We start from the raw sequence: 22902 nt of genomic DNA, 5'->3' as shown, positions 1-22902 counted from the left end.
ATAATATATATTAATCGCACCCTGGCAGGGTATAGAGTTCCTCTCCGTGCGGTTGGTGCCTGTTTGCCTGTAGCTTTTCAATTTTTGAGGGAGAGAAGTGCGTGATACCGCCATCTGTTCCCCCCCCCCTTTTAAGTGGAGTGAGCCAGTCATGAACTCAACCAGGGGAAAAAAAGGACTGCCATCTAATCAGCCCGGAGTCTGACGGCTTCTGAGGGACGTTGATTTACTTCAACCCCATTTAAAGCGCCCCTGCCGCCCCCCCCCCCCCTCCCTCTTCCTCCAACCCCCCTGGTCCCTCCCCTGTTTATTCCGCCCCACCTCCTCCTCCTCCCGTCAGGATGGTGCCCCCGCCGCCAGCGAACAAGCCCCACGTGTGCCTGTCCACCATTTTGATCATGAGCAGCATGGCGCTAATGGACGCCTACCTGGTGGAGCAGAACCAGGGCCCGCGGAAGATCGGCATCTGCATCATGGTGCTGGTGGGGGACGTGTGCTTCCTCATCGTCCTGCGGTACGTGGCGGTGTGGGTGGGGGCCGAGGTACGCACGGCCAAGCGCGGCTACGCCATGATCCTGTGGTTCCTCTACGTCTTCGTGCTGGAGATCAAGGTCTACTTCGTCTACCAGAACTACAAGGCCGACCGCTCCAGCCTGGACGCCGTGGCCCGCAAGGCCCTCACGCTGCTGCTGTCCGTCTTCGTGCCCGTCCTGTTCGTGGTCCTGGTGGCCATCGACCACATGGAGTACGTGCGCGCCTTCAAGAAGCGCGAGGAGATCCGGAACCGCCTCTTCTGGGTGGTGGTGGACCTGCTGGACATCCTGGACATCCAGGCCAACCTGTGGGAGCCGCAGAAGAAGGGGCTCCCCCTGTGGGCGGAGGGGCTGATGTTCTTCTACTGCTACATCCTGCTGCTGATCCTGCCCTGCGTGTCGCTGAGCGAGATCAGCATGCAGGGCGTCAACATCGTGCCGCACAAGATGATGCTGTACCCCATCCTCAGCCTGGTCACCATCAACGTCATCACGCTCTTCATCCGCGGCGGGAACATGATCTTCTACAAGGACATGCGCGTGTCGGGCATCCTGATGGGCAAAAACGTGGTGGCCATCATCCTAAAGACGTGCAGCTTCGCGCAGTACCGGAAGCAGCTGCACAACGCGCCCCCGCCGTTCGGCGTCGAGCTCCAGAAGAACTCCGTGCCCCTGGCCCGGCCCATGACCCTGCCCATGCCCCCCCCCGCCCCAGGTGGTGGTGCAGGACCTGACGGCGTTGCCCGAGGTGACCACCTGCGACCACACGTAGCACCGGACAATCGGGAAGGACCGTTAAAAAAAAACAATAAAAAAAAACAAAAACAGTCGTCATTTTTAAAAAAACGAAAACGGGATTATTATGTTTAGCGGACGCGGGATTATGGCATGCTACGGTACTACAGTGGGCACAGGCAAATGAACTGGATTAAACAAGCTTCATGTTAGCGGTACAAACCAGTGGCGGAATTTTTTATTAAAAAAAAAAAAAACGAGAGTGGTGTGGCAGATAACCGGGGGCCTGTATCACGAGAGTATCTCAACTTAGTCGAGCGAAATCCAAGCTGGATCAACAAATCCTAAACACACGGCAACCACGGATAACTAGTATCACAGCGCTGGTTATAAACTCTCTCTCTGCCCACCTGGAAGCTCTCTCACCATGGTGACATAGTCTGATAAAAAAGAGAGCGACTATCGTTATTCCAGAACTCTGGATTAGGCACGAAGTTAGCTGACTACCCTACTGCTTTGTGATATAGGCCCCAGGTGAATGATTAGCGAATTGTTTTATTTTGAAAACCCTAACTTTGTGTGATGTCTACGTATGTGAGGGTGGTGTTAATTTTACTGTATCTCATCTGCGTTTGTGACAGCGGTTTGAAATCTAACTGTCACAACCACAAAAGTTCCAAATCATTCCTACTTCTGAGAAAAGGCACACTACCTACTTTTTAAACGAAGGCCACCGTCGTTTTTAGATAATACCCTGTATTCTGAACTTTGCGCTATAAGTTTGGAGCGGAACAGAAGATAATGTACTTTTTCCTTTCTTTTTGGATAAGGAGGCAGCTTATGGTAAACAAGGCTCCTTTGCAGAGAAAGAAGACAATGTATTTTTTGAAACCATACTGTGAAAAAAGCCAACAGGTATATAAATATATTTTTATATAGATATATCATATAATTAATGGTGTGTGGTGCATTATGGGAAAGAAAAAAACAACTGGATGGTCGTGTGTTGTGATTTCACTCTTTAAGTTCCTGACCTGTTTCGTTTGTAGTTACTATATATTCCGGTTAAGTACTGCAGTTGTAAAGAACCGACTGACAATGCTTTATTTGAACAAAAAAAAGAAGAAGAAGAGTCTTTTCTTAATGAAAGTGTTTTATATGTGATTCTTTGATAAAGTACTGTGCATACATGAAATTGCCGTCTTCACGTGTTTGTTTTGTGTTTGAGTCATCGGCAAATCAAATGTCACGCAACATAGGTGGTGAGCGCATTAATATTCACTGCAACGGTGCGGGTATCATAACGGAGGCCTGGGCGATGATTTAGGGTCTGGCGTTTTCATTTTCATTCACAAAGCTTTAATGTTTAATGACGGCCTGCTGTAGTCTCTCTCACAGACGACGCGCGGTTTAGTCGCCTTGCGGTCAGGAGAACGAGGAGACCAGCGAGAGCCTGTCTGTTCCTCGTGATGTTTTTCCGATATTGGTACGGTATCGCAATGCTAATGACATTTCCATGGCACTGCTGTTCAGTTAGTATGTCCAACTGGCAGAAATAAAGTTAATTATAGTATTTACTGGGTAAATACCAGGTACTTATTTGGTGACTGTCTTGATTTCGGAGGTAAATATTATGAATTGTGCTGTATTTACAGAGTACTTACTTATGGTACTTAATGATTTTGTTTCATAGTACTTACCACTGAAATTAAAGTAGTTACCTATTAATCACACAAGTAGCTGTGTGCTTACCCAGTAAATACTAGCTAATTAACGAGCTGTAGAATAAAGTGCTACCAGAAAATGTAACACAGCAAGAATATAAACATCACATTTTAAGGAACACACATGTCAGCACCATGGTTTATATGTTAAGACATATGTAATGGCACTTTAACATGACTATTAAATAGAACATACAGTATAAAGGCAGTTTCACAGACACAGATTAAGTCTAACCCTGGACTAAATTTGCTTTTGAATTGAGATTATCCATACAAACTCAGTTTAGTCCAGGACTAAGCTTTATCTGTGTCCGTGAAGTAAACTGCTAGTATGTTAGTACACATTGTGCCTGTTTTACAGACACTGGTTAAGCTTAGTTCTAGGCTGAATTCTAATCCGAATGGATTTTTCCATACAAAATTAAAACTAAATTAAAACTAAGGCCAATCTTTGTCTGTGAAAACGGCCCAAAATGGTGGAAAATACCGGAAAATCGTATTCTTGAGACAAACAAAAAGCTGAAATACATGCAACAAGCTCTGCAAATCATATCATGCTTCTGGATTTGGATTTAAATTGTATATTATCGTGACATTAATCACATTTTAGTAAGGATACCCAGGCCTGGCTGGGCTCCTGTGGTAAAAACCCACATCGGGATGGCGCCTCACATTCCAATGAGCCCTTCTCCTTGGAAGCCGTCCAGGGCTGAGAACGTAAAAGTTTAGATTGTGATGCAAATGTGTGTTTAATCTAACTGGCAGCGCATTTCCAGGGGATTGACTGGGGCCACAGGCAGCCTTGTGCTCGGTAATGTAGGACGCAGATAAGTGATTCGGTTCGGGATGATTTCACCGGAAAACTACCCCGGTGCCAAGGGTACGTATCCCCGGAGATTAGTGTAACTGGCCAACCGTTACTGTCTACCACTGTTTCATGGGCCGAGATGACTAGGGAAACGGCCGTCGGGGGAAGGTAATGTTGTACGCTTAAACGTCGATGTCCCTTTCAACGGTCCTGAGCGAATACATTAGAGAGTTTCGAAAGCCAGGAGCAGTGATTCCTCCGCACAGCGGGTGCACGTCTTTCGTGTAATTTAAGAAACATTGAAAACCTATTTAAAAGCCATCAGAACCCCCTTTATTCCGCCTCCCCGGTCATTAAAGTGTCATATCGGTGGCTCTCTCTCGGGTGGCCCGACAACGCCGGCTCTTGTGGTGATGACGTGCCGCCGAGCCTGAAATCGAAACGTCGATTGAGTCTGGCGTCCCAAGTGTGTCTCGGAGTGCACCGCAGATCCCGAGGACTCGCACAAGAAGGGGAGGAGCCACGGCGAACGGGACGTGCCCAGCGTCGCGGCGGCTCAACAGCGCCCCCTCTGGCGGATTGGAAACCTGCAGGCCTGTTTCCGTCAGCTGCAGGAGCTGTGCTGTCGTCCAGGGACAGCAGTGTGAAAAATGTTTGTCAAATGCGTTAAACTAATACATCCCCCGGGCGCTGCACTGTGGCTGCCCACTGCTCCTAGGTAACTAGGATGGGTCAAATGCAGAGGACAAATTACCCCACGGGGTTCAATAAAAGTGTATCTTATCTTGTTATCTTATCTTACATTCGGTTTGAAATTTGATTCGAAAAGATGGGATGTGCTGCAGTATGCATTTCACACGTGGGAGAATGCACATGGTAACAATCAGACCTGGGTCAAACACTGTACGAAAAAATACTTTTCTCCACTTTAACAAGCGTGTCTGTGTGTATTGGAACCTGCTGATGTGAAACACTGAAAAAGTGTAAACCCTGCCTTCTGGTCCTCTTGGTTGACCCTACTGCACCTGGCACAGAAGAGTATTTAAATCAATTAAAACAATTACGTATTTCACACGGGTCTGCCGGTAATGGGACAGTCCTACCATCTCTCACTGAAAAGCCAACAGTCGGGGGATGCTGGGTGGCTCCCTCGCTAAAGTCCTGTACTGAATTCACTTTTTGAATGGAGATTCTCCACATAAAACGTTTAATTTAGTCCAGGACTAAGCTCAATCGGTGTCAGTGAAACTGGCCCATAGTAAACTGCTAGTACGTTGTCACTATACACTGGGTCTGGTTAAGCCTAGTTCTAGACTAAATTGTATTATGAGTGGAGCTTGTCGACAGTGCCGACTGGCTGGTAGCTCTACATGGCGGTGTTACCCAGGGCACGAGAGTGCTCAGTCCGTTCGGAGAATGGTGAGAAAAACTAAAATCATCCGGTGAGCCGCAGTTCTGTGGGCGGAAACGCCTCGTTAATGAGAGAAGGTCAGAGGTCAAAAGGGCCAGACCGGTCAAAGCTGACCAGGATGGTGACAGTAGTGTAGATAACCACACATTACAACAGTGGTGTGCAGAAGAGCGTCTCTGAACACACAACACATCAAACCTCTAAGTGGATGGGCTGCAGCTGCAGAAGACTCAATAAGTCTAAAAAAATAAGTCTAATAAATACCCACTAAAGTGCTCACTGAGTGTGTATTATTCAACATGGTCCAATTAAATGCTCAAAATCAGTCAATTGAAACATCAAAAAAAAAAAAAAGAAGTGCATAAATTTACTAACCATGTTGAGGCAGCTTTGAGGCAAAAGAAAACAGCAAAATGATTTAAAAATGTAATTAAAATAATCTCCACTGATGTCTACTGCATGGTCTCATTAAGGCACAGATGTGACCTGGGGCTCGATATCTCTAATTGCACAGAGTAGCACGGAGTGAGCGCTAATTGCTGGGTACACTGTCTTCTAGCCGCTGGCTGATATCAAAGGTTAAAGGTCGCCAGATCTTTTCTTGTCGAACAATGGCGAGGGCGAAGGCTTCATCCAATTAGCCCGTCTCGCCCGCACGCCGACAAATTAAGCGCGCGGGTGTCGCCAATCCTCCGCGCGGCGTGAGCGAGATCGGAATCGATTCCTTCGCCACGTGGAGTTATCGTTCATTAAAAATGTACACAACTTTTTTTTATTTGTGTTGGCGGTGGCGGCGGTGGAGGTGGAGGTGCGCCAGGGCGCTCAGGAATAACCCTGGCGGTTATTAATTTGCGACGGATTGATTAATAGGACGACGGAGCTATTCCGATTAATGGCGCCGCGCGTTCAGTTCCCACGCGCGTGCCTGCTGTGAGCGCTAATGGAGCTTCTTAGTCCTCTGTGTCCTTTAGATGCCCTCTCTCTTTGTTGAATTATCTCTTTTTTTCCTTCTGTCCTGGTGTGATGGTGACATTATGCACTTCCTCAATCTCAGCTATCGCAAAAAGCCCCTGTAAGACACTGATTCTTCACAAGAACCTTTGGAGTATGAACAATAGACATATCATTATCATTCATATCACATTATTATTTTTAATATGTACAGTATGTGATGTATGTATAATTATTAATAACAGTAATACATACATACATATGTACATACGTACATTTTGTACATAGGGAAAAGGGAAGGACAGTTGGAAATGGAACCACAAGTGAAGAATAAAAGTGAATGAACCAGAACATTTAGATCGAACAATTTAATGAGGCAAACATGTATCTGAATATGCTGAACAAAAGCCATACAAAAACATGCCTTTGATAATACGCTCATATATTCACACAACAGAGGTCTCTTTACCGATGGAGCAGATCACAGTGCTCAAAGATACCCTCCCCGGAACTCAAACAGCACCTGACTGAGGGACCCTGGTGTAAACACAGCGAAATGTCACCGGTTGTATAAGCAAGAAATAGACAGTGCTCCCCTGTCAGCCAATACCACTCTTCACAATCTCCTATACTGCGCACGCACTCAAAGAAATACATAAACAAATAAATAAATAAATAAATGGGCCTAAATAAAACTTCTGCACCTTGCTTGCCCAGAGGCCCTCTCCAATAATCACTGCTGACAGATGCCCGTGGAAGAACACGGCAACGCACCATTTTAATTCGGGGAACGTATCGGTTCAAAGGCGGCCGCGCGGAAAGACACTTCCCCGCCGATCTCGTGGGGAACTAATGAGCCGTGAAAGTCGGAAAACGATCCAGTCGAGTCCTGTCTGCGGATGTGCCGAATGTTTATTCATATAAATCAGAGTTTCAAACGCGAGGACGAGGCGTTCGATGTGTAGGCAAAGCTGAATGCGTGTCACTCAACGCGCGTAGCTGCAGGTCAGACCTCAGAAATACAAACTACTCGGTTTTACGGCATCAAGGTAATTTGCACTCATCAAATTCAATATTTACCATGAAATATTTACTCGGAGTGGGAAGGTTTCAAATAGAGGTCTCGCAGAGGTACAGACTGAACGCGACGCCGCTCGTCAAGGAGCTGGGCGGCCTTTTAACCGCCGTCTTTACCCGAGCGCGTGGGAGACGCGGAGCGCACCCATCCAATTAAAACTTTATTCCCGGCACAAAATGGTTGGCGAGCTCGCAGTCAATTAGTACAAATGCGACGGATCACCTGCTGGAATACGAAATACGAAATTAATTTGATGGTAGAGGTAACATTCAAGAGCACTGATTAAAAAAAAAACTTTAAAAAAAAATAAAAACTGATGAAAAGTAGCCATTTAAGCGAAATTAAACATCGAAAATTATATACATATAAAATATAATCTGTTTAACAGAATTAGTTATCAATAATTCTGCTATGTGTGGATGTGATAACTCCTAGCCTGAAACAATAAGATCAACATCTCAATTACGCTACAGACTAATTGGACGGATTCAGCGACTGCTTATCTATGTCGGCATTTCCTGCTCATTATTCATGACAGTTAATACGTGTGCGGTCAAATCTCCCCCGATTGTTTTCCGGCTGATTTGACGCTACTCACAACAGAAAGTCATCACAATCACAATAACAAGTTAATCACGGATTCATTAAACTCATTCACACTGTATACGTACTGTCGTCTAAACACAAGCCAAAATGTTTATTTGATCAGGCGGAATTAAGATGTGGCAATACCTGTGTTTATTTTTGTGAACAGTGCCTGTGTAATTACAATGTAATTACATGTAAATACATGGGTTAATTACTGTACCGGTAGGAACCAGCTAATTATGCATTAAACAATTAAAAATGCTAAGAAACAGCAGCCACATTTGTTATTAATATTTTTTAAATGAAGGGTCATTATGATTTTGAATTTTCAGCATTCATGTATTAATTAGATCAATGTACAATTGTAAATAATCTATTCCTGCAAAGAGAACATTACAGGCCAAAGACATGCAGAGAGTAATTTATTTAAACATACCCACAGTAAAAAAGACAGGATGTACTTTCCTACTTGCAGACATACTCTAGGGAATCAAAAATATATAAATGTATTAACATTTATAATTCTCTAAAAAAAAGTCTCTTGCTTTTTTCTAAACCTTTTAAAATGAGTTGCCAGTTCCCCCTTCTTTTCCTGCTTTAACTACCACTCTTACCGTCCTGTATTTATGACTGGCGAAATTACGGAGCACTCAGCTGACTTTGTGAAAGCGCCAGGTGCCTTCAAAATGTTGACGTGCAAGCGCCCCCTGACCACGTCTTTGTGAATTCACCGTCTTTAGCAGCTCCGAGAATCTGAATCAGATTTGGGAGATTTGGGGTAGGGGGGAGTGGGGTGACATCTTTCTCTCGTGTGTTATAGTTTCTTTGTTCATAATAAGAGGTTTCCCAAGACCTGAGTTAGATTTTCAATGCACATCAATGACGCGTCATTGCCGAGACCTGAGTAACCGTAGCGCCAATGAGATATGGAAACGTACCAAGCCTCAAACCCAAATGAAAGTTCCAAGTTGGTGAGGAGGGGGGGGGGTCAGAGGGGAGCAGAATTTGGGCTTCTGTTGTGTGACAGCTGCCACAGGAAACACCAAACAGAGGAGCAACGCTGAAGGGCCGTTCACTCCGTGGCCCAGAACGAACCCTCGCCATTGCCCCTGTCGAGCAGAGATCCATGCGCAATTAGCCCACACTACCAGTGGAAAGAATTCACTCTGAGCAAATCAATACCCTAATAATGCTCGTGTGATTTCAGCCAGTTGCTCAGAGATGAAGCCAGTCACTGAAACATGTTGATTGGAATTTTTAATGTTTAAATGCGTAATCGGCACCATGGTCTCCTTCCACAAAGCAGTTGGCGGGCTAAGTGCACAGAGCAGAACCCAGAACCCTCCTAAAGCTGGAAGTAAAAAGAGCTGTTTCCGTGTTTTACTCAGGGCAGTTATCCAGCTAACTCAGTGATCCTGCTTTGTGGGTTTTACTCTGTGCAGTTATCCAGCTAACTCAGTGATCCTGCTTTGTGGGTTTTACTCTGTGCAGTTATCCAGCTAACTCAGTGATCCTGCTTTGTGGGTCTTACTCAGTGCAGTTATCCAGCTAACTCAGTAATCCTGCTTTGTGGGTTTCACTCAGTGCAGTTATCCAGCTAACTCAGTAATCCTGCATTGTGGGTCTTACTCAGTGCAGTTATCCAGCTAACTCAGTAATCCTGCATTGTGGGTCTTACTCAGTGCAGTTATCCAGCTAACTCAGTAATCCTGCATTGTGGGTCTTACTCAGCGCAGTTATCCAGCTAACTCAGTAATCCTGCATTGTGGGTCTTACTCAGCGCAGTTATCCAGCTAACTCAGTAATCCTGCATTGTGGGTCTTACTCAGTGCAGTTATCCAGCTAACTCAGTAATCCTGCTTTCTGGGTCTTACTCAGTGCACTTATCCAGCTAACTCAGTAATCCTGCTTTGTGGGTCTTACTCAGTGCACTTATCCAGCTAACTCAGTAATCCTGCTTTGTGGGTCTTACTCAGTGCACTTATCCAGCTAACTCAGTAATCCTGCTTTGTGGAACAGGCTCCTGATCTAGCCTGATCCTGATCTTGGTACCAATCATAGTTTTTTTAACAATGTTATTTTCATGGAGCTCATAATCTAAATTTAGAGCGCATAATCTAAATTTAGAGCGCATAATCTAAATTTCAGAATTTCCGAGCTTTCTCCCAGTACCTGATCCAGAAAGCTCCTGGTCCTCTCCCACTCAGAATTCCATTTTGCATTTTGGAAAACTCTCTGCAAGGCTTTGGATAAGCGTATCTGCGGAAAGGAAAAAAAACCTTTTCTGAATTCTTTGTGAAATAATAATTTTGAGGTTACCAAATAAATAGGTCCATACAGAGGGCAGCGATGAATTTCATAATTACTCTTCCAGCCATGGAGTAAAGCCATAATTTAAATGCCACAAATAATATCATTTCATCATTTGCTGTGATTGCTGCTATTGCTATTTTTACATTCATATGACAGGGGCAAGCGGGAGTTGACGAGACCAAAAGGCCACAGTCATCATTACAAGTATCATCGCAAAAACCGCAGAATCGTTTACCTCAAAAACACCCATAATTATTTCAGACGGCCTTTCATTTTAAATGTGCATTGCTTGCTGCCACATGTTCTTCTTGATTTGATTTCACTGGTCTATAAAATTAAGAAATGCCACACTCCACCCATGGTACAGTGGGCACTCAGTCTGATACATTTACCTTGCAATGCACATTTACCCTAAACAATGGAACATTCCCAAAGGGAAGCAGCAGGATTATTTTACTGTTTTTAAATCGCATTTCCGTAACATGGCTCTATGAGCTCGCTAATGACCCGACTAATTACAAACGCTTTTTCATTCGATATGCTGTGTAAATAACTCAATGCATATCTTAAACATATTCTCTATGTTCTAGAAATGGGTAAATAACTTATGTATGAATATAAATATGCTCAAGTAACTGAAATAAAATCAGCTTGTATGTAAAAGTGTGAAACATATCTGTGAATCACTGTTATGTGATAGAGAGAAAGCACTATTATAATATTATAAAGTATTATAATACAGACCACGGTGCACTTCTTAGCAGCGCATGTTTCCATGGTTCCCAACCCCCCAACTCACAGCAGCTTCTAGAGTTTGCAGAGAATTGTGCGAAAATGAAAAGAAAAAATCCAGTGAGCCGAAGTTCTGTGGGCAGAAACACATAATGAGAGAGGTCAGAGGAAAAGGCCTCGACTGGTCAAAGCTGACAGGAAGGTGACAGTAATGCAAATAACCACACATTACAACAGTGGTATGCAGAAGAGAATCTCTGAACATACAACGTGGATAGGCTACAGCAGCCGAACCAGTGAGAAGTCTAATAAATACCTAATAAAGTACTTAGTGAGTGTATTTCAGCATATTGCATTTACTTACTAATATAATAAATAAATAAATAATAATAATAATAATAATACTTCAATTAATATTGCACCTTTCTCAGACCCACGGTCACATTAGAAAATGTTATTAAAACATAAAGCAGTTAAAGTTCAGAAATATACAGAGAAGTAAGAGAGATAAAGAATAAAACAGGTGAAATAAGGCACACTTAAAGGTAATAAGATGACACGGTACCATAAAACACCCCAGAACACCAAAGATATGAAAAATGAAGGAGGGAGTATGTGTGAGGGGAATGTGAAGAAAGGGTGTGAGTGTGGGAGTGCTGGAGGAAGAGAGGAAGAGTCTTGTGTTTGGTTGTGAAGGAGGAGAGACACTGCGTAGCAGTGCAGTGCCTTCACAGAAGATTTGGGGTAAGGAGCTCCGATGTTTATTTGCTTTTTGCACAATTCTCTGCAAACTCTAGAGACTGCTGTTTGGTCTGAACAACAGCTGAATCATTTGACCATGCCTGAATGCTTTCATGCATTGAGGTGCAGCCACACGATTGGCTGGATCAGATTTTCATTAAGAAGCTGGCTTACAGGTCTACATAATAAGGTTGTAACAGAATGTAAATGATAATATTAACAGTTAATGTTTTTATGCCGTATGTGCAGTATTTTAAAAAAATGTGAAACACATTTTTTTGAGTTTCACATATTCATTTTAAGAATTTATTAAAAATATATATTTTTTTTTATCCCTTCAATAATGCATGTACGGGTTTGCTGGCAAGCTTTCTTCTCATTAATTCTTAATCACAGCCCAGCTACTGACATTCAAGTTAAATACATCAGGCGTGGAAGAACTGTGGTCCAAATGCTGTGGTTTAAAATGCCGGGACTCAGAAATAATTGCCCCACTATCAAATCAATAGCCCGAAACAAATGCAGAAGAATGATGCTTTAGCTGGGAGGGCGAGAGCTTGTCGATTTTACGGGGCAGAATGGCGGCTCCATTGGGACGCGGGTTTGGCACGAGAATGAAATTCGGGGAAGCACGCCTCATCACTGTGGGCTGGCGGGCGAAGTAACTGCCATCTCATTCTCATTTCACCGTTCTCCCACTCAGCGCGAATACTTTTACGTTTTAGGTTTGAACCACATTACATTACATTACATTACATTACATCAATGGAATTTGGCAGACGCTCTTTTCCAGAGCAACGTACAGTTGATTAGACTAAGCAGGAGACAATCCTCCCCTGGAGCAATGCAGGGTTAAGGGGCCTTGTTCAAGGGCCCAACAGCTGTGCAGATCTTATTGTGGCTACACTGGGATTAGAACCACCGACCTTGCATGTCCCAGTCATTTACCTTAACCACTACGCTACAGACCACCCACATTATTTTTCACCATCAGTACCTTAAGTACCCTGCGATTTATTGCTCACTGCCTTTAGTCGTAAGCAGTGTTATTATCTCTCAAGCACATTGAGGTAGACCGGCTTTTATGAACTGTGCTATAAAAATAAAGGTTGCACTTAAGTCGGACGATCCAGATTTCGCTGCGAGACGGGCACCGGGTTTTTTCGATTTTCGAGACGCTGATAAAAATAAAAAAACCCCCTGCTTTAATCTCCGGGCCGCGGCCCCTTTGTAGCCGAATGTCTCGGCGGCGTCCATTTTGATGAACGGCTGTTACGGGGGGGAATGTCCGACGCCATCCCGTCACATTGGGCTCTTATTTACCGCCCTGTCACCACCACACCTCCTCTCAGGGCTTCTTACTCTCTTTATTTATGTCACACCGCCGCGTCTCCGTCGTAGAGCGGGGAGCACCTCACCCAGACTCCCGGGACACACTGTGGGCTCCACAATTATCGGCACCCAATAATGATGAATTGATAATATGCACAAAAGATTCAGTTATTGACATAAGCTTTATTTTCCAGCACGTGTGATGTAGTGCGCGTCATTAATGACTCAATGGAATCAACCACTTACATTTTAAAAATAAATAAATTTGTTTCCCCCAAGAAAACAGGTTCCACAATTATTGGCACCCCCGTTTTACTCCAAACACCCAGTGCAAAGACGACAGGCAGGAGTCCTTCTCTATAATCTGTGATAAGGTTAGAAAGCAGCATTCCTCCATGCCTATCTTCTCAGAACCGTGGATATCGTTGGGATACCCGCCTCTTCAGTTCAGACCCCATGCGGGTCATGACATGTAGCCGTGTTCTGCATTTGTATTTCAACAGTGGCATGAGCAGCTCTGAACACAGAACACGTCAAACCTCTTAGTGGATAGGCTACAGCAGCAGAAGACTTAATAAGTCTTAAACGTAAGTCTAATAAATACCCGATAAAGTGCTCAGTGAGTGTGTATTCCTTAAGACTGAGCTGGAGGCATCGCAGTAAAGAGATGTACGATATCACTCGCCGACTGCTGCCTCTCGCTTCGATCCCGATTTCCTCATTTGGACGTTCAGGAGCTTAACCTCCAGGGACGGGGGGGAACGGGGGGGGTCTCCGGACGTCCTCCAGGCACGGAAGGGCCCCCAGGACCGCCGAAGGGCGCCGGTATTGACCCCACGCCCCGGGGGGCCCTCCTTCCTCTGCGTAATTGCTTCCAGGAGCAATGCGGGAGATTGGGCATGCCACTCCACTGAAAAAGGCACTTCTGGAGTTATCAGATGTAGTGTCCTCCTGGGCAAAGGATTATGGGTATCAGAGTCTCAGATCTATTACCTCCATCCCCAACCCACCCACACCCCCACCCCCCCCCCCCCACCCACAGAGCCTCCTCTCTTTTCCTCTCTTCTCCTCTCTCTTCTCCCATCATTGCCTCCCTCTCTCTCTCTCTCTCTCTCTATCCCTCTCTATCGCTCCATCTACCCATCTGCTGTGCGTCCCCGGAGGCCGTTTAGCCTCTCTCCAGCAGCCGAGACAGGGGCTGTAAGTTACCCACAATTCCCACGCTCCGATAGCCCCGTGTCTGTTTTACCCCAGATTAATACCCCCACGGTGACGGCTCCCTGTGCTCTGCCCGGGAGCACAGCTCAGCCGCGTGTGTGGATCGGCGTGTGTGTGTGTGTGGATCGGCGTGTGTGTGTGTGTGGATCGGCGTGTGTGTGTGTGTGGATCGGCGTCTGTGTGTGTGTGGATCGGCGTCTGTGTGTGTGTGGATCGGCGTCTGTGTGTGTGTGGATCGGCGTCTGTGTGTGTGTGGATCGGCGTCTGTGTGTGTGTGGATCGGCGTGTGTGTGTGTACGCCCGCTGTGTGTGTACGCCCATCTGTGTGTGTGTCTGTCTGGGCCCGCCTCACGTCAGAGTGAAATCCGTTATTTCTGCCGAGTACTTACCTCATTTCGATTCGACATCGGACCATGAATGTGAGACAAAAGTACTGGCATTCAGTTTTTCATACCATTGTATTTATATCCCGGTACGTTTCACCATTTTACTGAAACAACCGTCTGTGTGTCTAACTCCTTCTGAGACCTACGAAATGCAATGTTTGTGCATGCACTTCAAGAAAGTGTTATGACCCGCCGAACCTGCAATGTATAATTTATTTGTAAATTTTTTGCTTAGAAAACTTACTAATTTGTACCCAAACATCACTGTACTTTCAGGGTAATTACTGCAATTTGGGAAATTTGTAGAACAAACGTGTACCTTGTCCACGTGTGTGTATACATACGGCCCGCCTCACGTTAGAGTGAAATCTGTTATTTCCGCCCAGTACTTACCGCATTTCGATTCGAGATCAGAACATGAACTTCAGACAAAAGTACTGACAAACAGCGCTGTACTTTCTGGGTAATTGCAGCAATTTGGGAAATGCGGCCCTTGAAGAACAAACATGTACCTCCACTGTCACTTTACTTCTATGAGTCCAAGAGCACAGTGCTCCTGTTGTACCCCGCTGACAGGTGTGTGTGTGTGTGTGTGTGTGTGTGTGAGTGTGTGAGTGATGAGTGTGTGTGTGTGTGTGTGTGTGTGTGAGTGAGTGATGAGTGTGTGTGTGAGTGTGAGTGTGTGAGTGAGTGATGAGTGTGTGTGTGAGTGAGTGATGAGTGTGTGTGTGTGTGTGTGTGTGAGTGAGTGATGAGTGTGTGTGTGTGTGTGTGTGAGTGAGTGATGAGTGTGTGTGTGAGTGAGTGATGAGTGTGTGTGTGTGTGTCTGTGTGAGTGAGTGATGAGTGTGTGTGTGAGTGTGTGAGTGAGTGATGAGTGTGTGTGTGTGTGTGTGTGAGTGAGTGATGAGTGTGTGTGTGAGTGAGTGATGAGTGTGTGTGTGTGTGTGTGTGTGTGAGTGAGTGATGAGTGTGTGTGTGTGTGTGTGTGTGAGTGAGTGATGAGTGTGTGTGTGAGTGTGTGAGTGAGTGATGAGTGTGTGTGTGAGTGAGTGATGAGTGTGTGTGTGTGTGAGTGAGTGATGAGTGTGTGTGTGAGTGTGTGTGTGTGTGTGAGTGAGTGATGAGTGTGTGTGTGTGTGTGAGTGAGTGTGTGTGTGAGTGAGTGATGAGTGTGTGTGTGTGTGTGTGTGTGTGAGTGAGTGATGAGTGTGTGTGTGTGTGTGATGTGTGCTGTAACCACTGGACTCCAGCAGGCTATCGGAGGGGGTCTGGGGAGGGGGGTCTGGGGGGGGGGTCTGGGGGAGGGGGGTCTGGGGAGGGGGGTCAGGGGGAGGGGGGTCTAGGGAGAGGGGGTCTGGGGGGGGTTGTGTCCAGCCGCGCAGCTCCGCGTGGGGGGGGCTCGTCCCGCGGGGCTGACCAGCGGGGCCTTCTGTGAACATCAGCCCGGCTCGCCGCAGGAAAACAATCCACATCGATCCGCAGAGACAAAGGACGGGAGGAACAGGGGGAGGAGGAGGAGAGGAGGAAATAAACAAACTGTTTCAGCTTCACTCTGACCCTGAAAACCTCTGGCGAAATTTACCTTCCTCCTCAACCTCCTCATCCTCCTCCCCCTCTCTCCTCCTCCCCCCCCTCTCTCCTCCACCTCTGCCACCTCCCCCTCCTCCTCCTTCTCTGTCCTCCACCTCTCTCTCCTCCTCCCCCTCCTCTCTCTCCCCCTCTCTCTCCTTCTCCTCCCCCTCCTCTTTCCTCCACCTCTCTCTCCTCTACCTCCTCCCTCTCTCTCTCCCCTCTCTCTCCCGTCTCTCTCCTCCTACTCATCTCCTCCCTCTCTCCCCCTCTCTCTCTCTCCACCTCCTCCTCTCTTCCCAGACCACGTTTCCCTCTCCTCCAGGCTCGACGGCGGCGAGCTGTCAATCAGCTCCAAAGACTGTCAGGAGAGGGCGGGGGGGGGGAAGGGGGGCGGTGTGGTGGAAAAAGTGACATTGTTATTTATTCTTTTGTCCCGATGCACTGTATGAAAATGAAAATGTCACGATTCTTTTTCTTTTCTTTTTTTTTTTAAAGATAGGAAGGCCATAATGTTGTTGCTGGACGATCCGTAACCATGGAAACCATGACAGGGACTTAGGGGCCAGGGCAGGGTCAGGCCAGCAGGTAGTCTTAAAGCTTCTTCCTGTTTGCTGTGCTGCCTAAGGAACAGTTTTTTTTTGCTGTTCTTTTTACAATTGCTTTTCAACAAGGACACCTTATAATACCAGGGCTTGCCCAACCCTGTTCCTGGAGACCTTCCATCCTGTTTAGGGTCTAATTTCAACCGTAATTTGGCAAACCCGATTCTACTAATTGGCAGTTGGGCAACCCTGCCTTAGACATTTCGCAGTTCCTAGCCAATACATGGGCTCTTTCCAATCACTTATTTTTTACCTCCTGCCTCCTGCTTCTTTTTCGTACCTGGGCATCGATCGAGGTTTCCCGTCTTTAAGGAAATTCTAAACAAATAATGTTGCCTACAGGGGGATTAAATTAAGTGTGTGCATAAAGGTTCAGGTGTCAAGTAATTTGGGTCATAAGCCGTCATAAGTTACATTTACATTTTAGTCATTTGGCAGACGCTTTTAATCCAAAGCGACTTACAAGTGCATAGGTTCTACCATAAGTCAGAGCATCACATCCAGAAACTAGCAAAATACACAGGAAATGCTGTTCTAAACATAGTTGTCATCAGAAGTGCATTTTTTTTTTTTTTTTTTGGGGGGGGGCTAGACAAGGATAGGGATATCAGAAAGGAGGGGCGGGGGAAATCAGGAGGGAGGACTAAGGTAGAGTTTGAAAAGGTGGGTTTTGAGTCTGCGTCGAAATAGGGGGAGGGATTCTGCTGTTCTGACAGTGGTAGGCAAGTCATTCCACCACTGAGGAACCAGAACGGAAAACAGGCGTGAACGTGCAGCTCGACCGCCAGGTGCACGTAGGGAGGGAACCATAAGGCGACCAGAGCTGGCAGACCGGAGTGGTCTAGCTGGGGAGTAGGGAGTGATCAGGGAATCAAAATCCATCAATAATGTACAGGCCGTCACAGTTTTTGTCATCCTTTTTTTAAAGGTGCATACACACCCTTATTGAAGAATATGTTAACCTTGACATGTGTCAGAGGAGTGTAGGGTGTTCCCAAGTGCAAGAAGGAGTCAGAAGTAGTCATAAATATTGTTAGTAACGGAACTGGAAACAAAATATGAGGCAGAGGGAACTAAGACAAATCAGTGGTAACGCCAAGAAAGCACTGGAAGGCAAACGAAGGACACAGCAGAACAGGAGGAGAACATATACACAGGGAAACAATATGGGGAACAGAAAATGGGGTGAAAACCATGAGCTACTAAAACAAGACACAAACAATAATGACAAACAATACAAACAATACAATACAAGACAAACAATAATGCAGTAAGATAATCAGGGGATGCTAAACTTGCCAGAACTTGACCACTCAAAATATCATAAGATATAAGATAAGATATACTTTATCCTCCATCCACAGTGCAGCACCGGGGACCGGGGAACTCCAGTTTTGAGGCCAGTGCCTTGGTCAAGGGCAACGACAGGAGCTCACCCAACCTGTCCCGATCTGACACGTGTCTTTTGAACGTAACAAAATGAACTGGGACAGTGACAACATGAGATTCATTCTCATCAGATGAGCTTTCTCAGTGCGGTTTGCTTTTGTACAAAAAAAAGAAGAAGAAAAAAGGGGAGAAAAGCAGAGGACTCTGAGTGGGGTGGTGACATCAGAATCGGTGTCAGTTTCATCGCCCTGCCGGCTACTCGTCGGTTGCTAAGCGGAGCGCCACTCGGCAACGGCTGAGTGCAGACAGCAGGACTACAATCAACCGTCTGAGACGGCCGACTGAGAGGTGGGGAATTAGAGGGAGAGAGAGAGAGGCTGTGGTCGGGCGTGTTTATCGCCCGCTGACGGGGGACGTGAGGAGGGAAGGCCCGTCCACACCAAGAACTATAACGATAACTATAACGATGACGTTCTGTAAATAGCCTTGAACATAACAGAACTAGGCCATTTTGAATGAGACGGCCTGTACATTTTCGATGGCTTTTGATTGGCTGTCAGTGTTTTATCATTCATGCAGCTAGAAAAAATTGTTCCGAAAGTGATCCCAACGATATTGTTTGTCACTGTACGTTTTTGTAATAGTTGTGGTGTGGTGTCCGCTATCAACTTGACTTGATTTTTAAAACAACATATTTATAGTTATCGTTATAGTTAATTTTCTAGGTGTGGACCAACCTAAACAGTTGAACTTTCTGTGGAGCAAATAATCAGTTATGGAAATCATACTATATTATACTATACTACAGTAAACTATACTATATGAGGCTGCATGATATATCAAATCATCAGTGTTTTAAGCATAATAACAATAACCTCCATCACAGCTTCTATGTGATCATGTGGTTTGTTTTGTTTTAATCACATGGAAGCCGTAAGGCCTTACTGCTGATTGGCTGTGTTATGAGTGGCTAGTATGGGTGATGTTATTTTTCCTGGAAGCATTTAACACGGTTTCCTGCGTTTGGTTGTTCACTGCCGCATCAGGTACGATCAAAGAAAAAAGATGAAAAATTGTCTATACGACCCATGGCGGCAGTTATTGGTATTATGTAAAGTGATTTGATATATTGTGCAGCCCTAATACTGTAAGAACACAAGAGATAATGGATAGGAGGTGGGGCAGGAGTGGCGTCAGAGGAAAATCATAAAGGTATTCATTACCCCGAACCCCCCCCCCCACCCCCCCCCGCCCACGGCACCCCCACCTCCCCGAAGGCACCCCCACCCCCTCCGACTGACGAATGGCGATACACCACTGAGTGGTATAAATGGGATGCAAAAATGTATTGTAAGCTGTTCTGAATAAGGGCCCATATATATAACGCATAAAGCAAATGAATGGAAAGAAATTAATCATCCATTGTTACAAACGAGCGCGTTTTTGGCACATAACCTTCTCCCGCGTTCTCCAGCCCGGTTTCCAGCGGGCCCAAGGGTCCGCTCTGCGTTATGAATCAGTGAAAAACGGCTCCACGCTTTACCAACCCTCCGCACTGGGGGAAAAAAACACCCACATCCTAATCTCAGCGGTTCATTTACCTTGAACTACATTCCCCCCTTATTCTGCTGACAGAATTAAACCTGAAATAGCTTCTGCGTTTCACTTAATTAATCCTTAAAAATGAAGGCGGGCAACCTGTGTTTCGTAGGAACGCACCATGAAAATGTGTGCGTTTCATATATATACCGTATTTATTTCATTCGGGACAACTAACATATTTCAATCAAATTTCCTGCATTAAGAATATGCCGTATAATTAGTTTGGTTTGACGCTGAGCGGATCTGCTTTGGGTAGTTCTGCGTGCACCAGAGTGCAGTACCTATTGAACAGGGAACATGATACTCCACTCCCCTACAACAGAAAGGCCAGAAACCTCCCAGTACCGAGAAGCAGATCCGAAGAACAGGTAGATGCTGGGGTGGTGGAGGGTGAGGAGGAGTGCAACAGCAAGAGGAGCATGACAGAGCAGCTATGGAGCGGTCTGACTGTGGGTTTAAAACAGCTGCTCCAACGGTGACGTGTGTGTGCGACTGGCTGAGTATGAGGACAGTGGTGTGCGTATTTCTCAGCCTCATAACGGCTTCATTGTCTCTCAACTCCAGTTTGCAGGTTGACAAACACTAATAACGACCTAAAAGGCAATAAAAAGCCTAGAATCAGTGATAAATACTGAATGCTGTCTTGTCCCGACACAAAGGAAGTGATTGAACTAATCAGAAAGAGAACCACACTAAAGTGTAGAAAAATAGCCTTTAATAAAAGCAGAGAATCTGCACTTTAGCCACAAGTGAATTGTTTGATTACAAATCTAAAATTGTCGAGTGCAGAGCCTAATCAAGAATCTGTCTTAGTCCTAACACAAATAGAGCTCACTGTACAGTACATGCACTTAAATCAGCCGAAACACATTGGCACACATCCAGTCTGGTTTCAGCACGCATACCTACTGAAGCTGCAATCTTTCTGATGAAAAACCCAACACTGGGACTCTCGCGTTTGAGATCCCAGCCTGACGCTTTTCATTCCGCCTTGTACCTAACGCGGTAACTCAGCGAGAGCTCCGGAAGCCCCCCGGAGCACTTAACACCTGTGTAAGTTAAGCGCAGCGTGAGCGTTTGTGATCTCTGTTTCCTCCGCGGACGCCCCGCCGGAGGGAGAGGTGATGTGCGATATTGCGCCTGTCTGGGCCGCTGCCACGGCTGCCTCGTCATGCCGTTTCATTCCGGTACCGAGCGGGCGGGTCGGCGTCGGTCTGAGGCAGATCTCTGTTTTCATTTCTCCTCGTACACCCGGGGCCGAACCCCCGTCTGGCGGTCGAAGTCGACGCGAGAAACTCCGGGCTTTGTGCCGGCGCACGAGAGAGAAAGCCTTTTTATTTTTCCCTCAACGTTCAGCCGTTCTACGCAAAGACGCTCCATTCTCAGGACGCACCGTGTTACTAGTCTGTTTCGGGGAGTCGGTCGCAGGGTCAGCGGTAGCGAAAATGGAGAACCGCGCACTCGAATAACACTTTCACAAATGACGTGCCCTCGTGCCATCTGGTAAATCATTTCGCCTTCGGGAAATGAAAGAATGCACACAATTGTGGTATTCTCGGTATTCACTGTAAATCATGATTCATCGCTCCGATATTTACATGGAAATATGCCCACACAGATTTGCACTGTACCTTTGACAGTGTACTTAAAGCTTGCAGGAAACCGAGATTATGCACTATATAAATATAAATACGTTATAACAGATTTTGTACTTTTCTCATTTTCTTACATTCCTCCCTGATGGTTGTGTTTGTCTGTTCTTGTCTCATGTATATTTATGTTCACACCATTTTCATTAAAAATTACTTAAACTAATATACACCGATCAGCCACAACATTAAATCCACCTGCTCAAACCAGTTTTTTCATGATTAAAAATGCTTTAAACCGTATGAACTTATAAGTCTATACATACTTAATATTTCACTCTATGACATGTGTACTTATATAAGCGGATAATCATCAGTGAATTATTCAAAAGTTACATTTGTAATGTAGAGTAAAACTGAAAAGAATTAGTCAAAATCGTGACAAATGGCACAGTGTATCCCCCATCTCTGCGGTTTGAGTTTGAGAAGGAGTAGCAGGCAGGGCCATGTTCTCAGCCACACATCTCGTGTTTGACAGTTAGGGGTTGACAGTTAGGGGTTGCTATGGTTTCCCAAGGCTGCCTCAGTGCACGTGGAGGTTCAAAGACAATCTCATAGAAGGGGAAAATATGAAAGACAACTCATAAAGAATACTATAGTAAGGTGCTTTCTGTACGCCATTACACTCGGGAAAAGGCCTCTAGATAACAGTTAAAAGTGTAGACCCTCCCCAACCCCTAGAGTTCTGTTCAGTTGGTGAAGACACTCTATCCATAGACTAAATATTAGCAGAACAATTCACAACTTTGAAAATGCAGTTTGCTATCTCACGTTGCTCAAGCGATTTTTACGCATGCCGCAGCACGCCTGCTGTTCATGGAGACGCCCGTGTTACTTTTGTCTAAAACACCTGCCTGTTTTCAAAAACACGGCGAGACGGGGGGTTGTGTATCTCCAGACGCAGGTGTTTCAGAGGAGGGACTTCGTTCACAGCATTTATCACCGGCATTAGAGGAGAGCGGTAGAGCCATTCTCCACGGCATCTTCAGGTGCTCCTAGTTCTGTTATGTAAACGACTGTAATTGTGCTGCTGGACTGCTGTCACCCCCATGTGTCGATCGGGTGCCTATGGACTGCATGTTAAGCCCATACATGAAAGGTCCTCCTCCGACTCCACTCTGTGAGCTCGGCTATGGGCGGCAGTGTGGAGAGAAGCAGCGGGTGATGCCACGTGTTTCAGTGGAGAGCTGTGGGTGAGTCTACCCTCTCGCAAATCGACGGTGCACTCCAATCTGGCTTTGTTTGCGCATAAGTGGACATTCCAAATTAGGGTGGTAATTGGAGCCCCGTGTTCAGCCCAGTGTCGGGTGCCAAAGCAGTGGCATATTCAGCATTCGAACCCTCAATATAAAACCAGTAAGAAAACACAGAGGCAGCTCTTTTTCCTGTGCTTGATAAACAGCCTTCATGTTCCATTGGCAGTTGGTTACCGTGTCAGTGGGTTTGGCAGTTGATTACCGTGTCAGTGGGTTTGGCAGTTGATTACCGTGTCAGTGGGTTTGGCAGTTGATTACCTTGTCAGTGGGTTTGGCAGT

At 45.8% G+C, this 22902-nt stretch overlaps 1 protein-coding gene across 1 annotated transcript; it reads left to right on the top strand.

Annotated features, from left to right (window-relative positions):
- Positions 1-318: 318 nt before the first annotated feature.
- tmem264 (transmembrane protein 264) lies at positions 319-2463 on the top strand. Its single transcript, XM_061232453.1, is given in 2 exon segments — positions 319-1235; positions 1237-2463. Coding segments are annotated over 2 exon segments (963 nt in total). The 5' UTR covers positions 319-341; the 3' UTR covers positions 1306-2463.
- Positions 2464-22902: the final 20439 nt, after the last annotated feature.

This window comes from Conger conger, chromosome 2 (assembly GCF_963514075.1).
Source record: "Conger conger chromosome 2, fConCon1.1, whole genome shotgun sequence".
In the NCBI taxonomy this organism is placed as follows: Eukaryota; Metazoa; Chordata; class Actinopteri; order Anguilliformes; family Congridae; genus Conger; species Conger conger.
The sequence above is the reverse complement of the archived record's forward strand: the minus strand, read 5'-3'. Positions and strand labels throughout refer to the sequence as shown.